This window comes from Apis dorsata, unplaced genomic scaffold (genome assembly GCF_000469605.1).
Source record: "Apis dorsata unplaced genomic scaffold, Apis dorsata 1.3 scaffold_427, whole genome shotgun sequence".
Taxonomy (NCBI): domain Eukaryota; kingdom Metazoa; phylum Arthropoda; class Insecta; order Hymenoptera; family Apidae; genus Apis; species Apis dorsata.
Genome location: NW_006263680.1, coordinates 41,189 through 45,704, shown reverse-complemented (window position 1 = coordinate 45,704; position 4,516 = coordinate 41,189). Strand labels below are relative to the sequence as shown.

General features: G+C 19.0%; 1 protein-coding gene across 1 annotated transcript in view; it reads left to right on the top strand.

Annotated features, from left to right (window-relative positions):
• Positions 1–4,516, top strand: part of LOC102680400 (glutathione S-transferase-like) — a 32,022-nt gene that overhangs the window by 23,591 nt on the left and 3,915 nt on the right. Inside the window, exons 2-3 of the mRNA XM_006619601.2 lie at positions 119–280; positions 1,787–1,954. Coding sequence (XP_006619664.1) covers positions 136–280; positions 1,787–1,954 — 313 coding nt within the window. The 5' untranslated portion in view covers positions 119–135. The remainder of the gene's footprint in view (positions 1–118; positions 281–1,786; positions 1,955–4,516) is intronic.

Sequence of the window (4,516 nt, the reverse complement as noted above, 5' to 3'; positions counted from 1 at the left end):
TATATTATAATTCTATATATTATAATTCTATTCTTTAAAATTATCAAATTTTATTTATTTTATTAAATTTTAATTATTCTAATTACATAGAACTATTATATTATATTATTGTTTCTAGTCTACAGATAAGGAAAAATGACGGAAAGACAACCGATTTACAAATTAATCTACTTTAACGCTCGTGGTCGTGCCGAGCATATCCGCTATATATTTGCATACGCTGACATTGACTATGTCGACGAGAGAATCCTCAAAGAACGCTGGCCTGAATTGAAGAAATGTAAGTACACGATATCAATTTCTTATTTTTGCTAATATTAAAATTATGAAACAAATTTATGAGAGAGATTTACATAACAAAACAATTTCTTGATTACTTTTTTTTTGTGAAAATACATATTTTTTCTTATAAAAAAATATTAAAATTTCATTTTATAATTGCTTTTAATTCTTTATATCTATTTTTGATTTTTACAATAATTTTTTTAAAACAACAATTTTTTAAAATTATAATACTAATTATAAGTAGGAATTATAGTATTTAAATTAGATTCGCTATTTTCTTTTAAATAATTTCTATTATTATTAATTAAATTATAAATTATAAACATATATAATAATTTTTTCCTTGGAAAGATTATCATCTTATCTTATAATGTTATATAAAGATCTATTTAAAAATTATATTCTATCTACGAACAATTATATGAATAATATATAACTGATATATCTATAATATGAAATAAAGGATAATTTAAAATATAATAAATTAATGTTAAAATTTTAATTGTTGTTTAAAAATTGTTGTTAAAATTGTTGTTTTAAATTATTATATATATAATAATTTTTATATAACTTTCTTCATTCTTTTGTGTTGATTCATGCAAATGATTAATACAATTATGCATTAATGAATAAAATTATCAAAAAAATTTCATGTATGAAAACTTATGTAATAATATATAATTTTCCTTTTATTTAAGAAAGCTAAATGTATTAAATTAAATTATATTTCTCAGTTAATTTTTAAAAAAATAACTATTCTTTTTCAAAACAGACAGAGAGAACATCATTTCAAATTTTGTAATAGTATATTCTTTCTTCAATCAAATGGTACACTGATGTCAGCTTGTATATGCTTGTATATCATTTATATCATGCGAAAAATTCTGAAGAATCATCGATACATTTTCAAATATTTACATAAGAGATTAAAAGAAACTACATAATTAAATATTAAAAAAAAGATTATATAAGTTTTACATTTTCAACTATACTACTGAATTAATAAATTCGTTGTATCATTGCAGAGATGAAATTATCTTTCAATCATCTTTTCAAAAGAATAATATCTAATCTATATCTAAAGAAAAATATCTAAGAAATTTTGCAAATTTTATGTATCTTTATATCAGAGAATAAAATACTATATTTCTGTATTTTAGAGGTAAACAGCAAAGAGCCATCTTACAAACGTAAAAAAGTATAATAAAAATAAAATTTTTATGATCAAATAATATAAAAGAATCATAATTAGAAACTTCTTAAACCATCCAAGTCATACTTTTAACGTTCACCAAAAAAATCATAAAAAAAAAAGAAAAACAAAAAAATACAAAGATAATATTTCGCGTCTCGTTACTGGGCTATATTAATTAAAACCGAGGCAATGGTTTTTTATCCTTTCTATTCAGAAGAACACATCTTTGAAAGTTGATGTTGCAATTGTTTTCCAATATTTTTCGACATATACATAGCGTTCATACGAATCCGTATTTATTCTCAGCAATGCCTTATGGAATGCTGCCAGTGCTGGAGATAGACGGGAAACCGATAGCGCAGAGTAACGCGGTAGCAAGATACTTGGCGAGGAAGCACAATCTAACCGGTAGGAACGAATGGGAGGCAATGATGTGCGATGTGCTCGTCGATACTCTTGGAGATTTAAAGCAATGTGAGTGGGTGACAAGATGACTTTATCATACGGGAAGAGATAGATTGTAGGATTCGTCGCGAATAATGGAGACAGATGAGATATGACGTTACGAAGCCACGTGTGTTGCTCGATTTGAAATAATAGATTTTGTTTTGAATATTTTTAAAAGTATTTTTGAACTTTAGATATTTCAAATTATAATATTATAAATATTGTGATATAAAATTATATCTCAAGATAGAGATATAATATATATAAAACAAAAATATATTATATGTATAGGTTGTTTTAATAAAATATGTTTTATGACATAAGAAGTTATTTGTTTTTGCTCAATTTAAAATAATTGACTTTATTTTGAAGATTAATATTTGAATTTGTATGATTGTAAAATGTTTTAAGAATACAAGAATATATGTATAAATTATTAATATGTACGTGCATACATATATATTTGACATTATAGAATATCAAAAAGACAAGATAAACATAAAAGTTAGTATAAAATGAATGTGAATTGATGTTTCTTTATTATAAGTTTCTTTATTTATAAGTTATAAAGCATAAGTTATAAATTATAAGTTTCATGAAAATAAACTAAAATGTTTTAGTCTTTAAAATTACAAATATATTAACATTCTATAAAAGATAATACAAAAAAAAAAAAATTAAGAAAGAAGAATAAAATTTAAAATTTTATTTTTGAATAAATCGGATTTAAAAACTTTCAAATAAATTTAATTTAATAAATAAATTTACTTAATGCCTGGATGGTAGTAAATCATCATTCAAAAATTATTCTATAAATATGTAAAGAAATTGTATAATAAAATATTATAATTTTGTTATTCTAGAGAAAATTTTGTTATTTTTCCTAGAAAATCGATATTAAAAATATATAATCAAGAAATTAAATTCGATATTTTCGAAATTTGTTTTTGAATTATTCTATTCACTTATTTTCACATATAGAAAATTCTGGATCTCTGTTAATAATTTATTGATATTTCATTAGAATTATATTAAATATAATAATTAATAATATAAATAAATATATTAATAACATTAATTATATTACAGTATAGTACAGTAAGTAAATACATTTTACGAAAAATTTTTATACTCATTTTCTTGATAATGAAATCTCATACAAAATTTTTTTTTTAAATTTCTTTTTTTGATTCATTTTCATATATAAAGTCATCTTCTGTTATTATATTATTTGTCCTAGAAAGCAAATCCTATATTATTTGTCCTAGAAAGAATAAAAATATATTATTTGATATGAATTTTAAAAATTTAGAATATATATATATATAATTAAATATTCAAAATTCAATATATAATTAAATATTAAATATTCAAAATATTTTTTAAAGTTTTTCTAAAATTATATTTTTTTAATATCTACTATTATTAATAAATTCTTCAATCGACTTCATTCAATATAAATTCAAAAATAAATATAATAAATAAATAAATTCTCGTTGTATCTATCGTTGTATCTATTGTGTAATTTTTTTCTTATATCATATTCTTTTTTTTATTTTTTTTTTTTAATAACAACTCCATTTTTAAACATTTATTATTTTCATAAAATTGTTTCCTGTTAAATTTAAAGTTTAAGTAATATAACAAATATATTCCATAAAAAATTTTATACAAAATGTTAAAAGTATTAGAAAAACATAAAAACATAAAAAGAAATTTCAATTTAGTATCAATTAAATGAATATAAAATTTTTATAGAAATTCCACAAAAAATCAAATAGTTTTATTTGAAATATATAGTTAAAATATAAAAGATTTTTTTATAGTAATTTTAAAAAACTTTTAAAAAATTTATCATTGATGAAATTAATTTCTATATTATATGTATCTGTTTTGCTTCTTCAAAGTAAATATAGATAATATTATCTGAATTGATTTTTAATCATAAAATTATATCAATTTTTTTGTTGATAAGAAAAGATAATAGAAATATTGCATGAATATATGAAATTTTTTGAAATTTTAATGAATTGAAAAATTAATAAAATAGATGTATAGAAAAAGTTTTAGTATGAAAATGATTGAAAATATAAAATAAAAAATTACAATTTAAATAAAAACAAGTATAATGGATTTAAGCTTTTAAATTTTAAGTAAGGATTTTCAATAATTAAATTCAATAATTTCTAAATTCTATAATATCAGTTTTAAAACATTTCATGTTTTAAAAATTTTTATGCACAATATAATTTTATTTGTTTCACTTTTTTTAAATTTTTTTTTATTTTCTTTTATCTCATTCTATTATTTTCTACTAAAATAAAAATCATATCTTGTTAAGTTTTTTGTGAAAAATATTATTATATGTACATTATGATAAGTAATAGACTGCAAATTTTATGCAGTTGAAACAAATTCAAATATTCAATTAATATGTAACATGTCATGTTATTCAAAATATATATTAAACTTTGTAATATTTACAAAGTTTTAAGTTTATTATTTAGATTTATATATTATTTAGATTTCAAATAGGTTTTCTATTTGAAATTATAATATTATATAAAAAAATATATAATATTATATAAA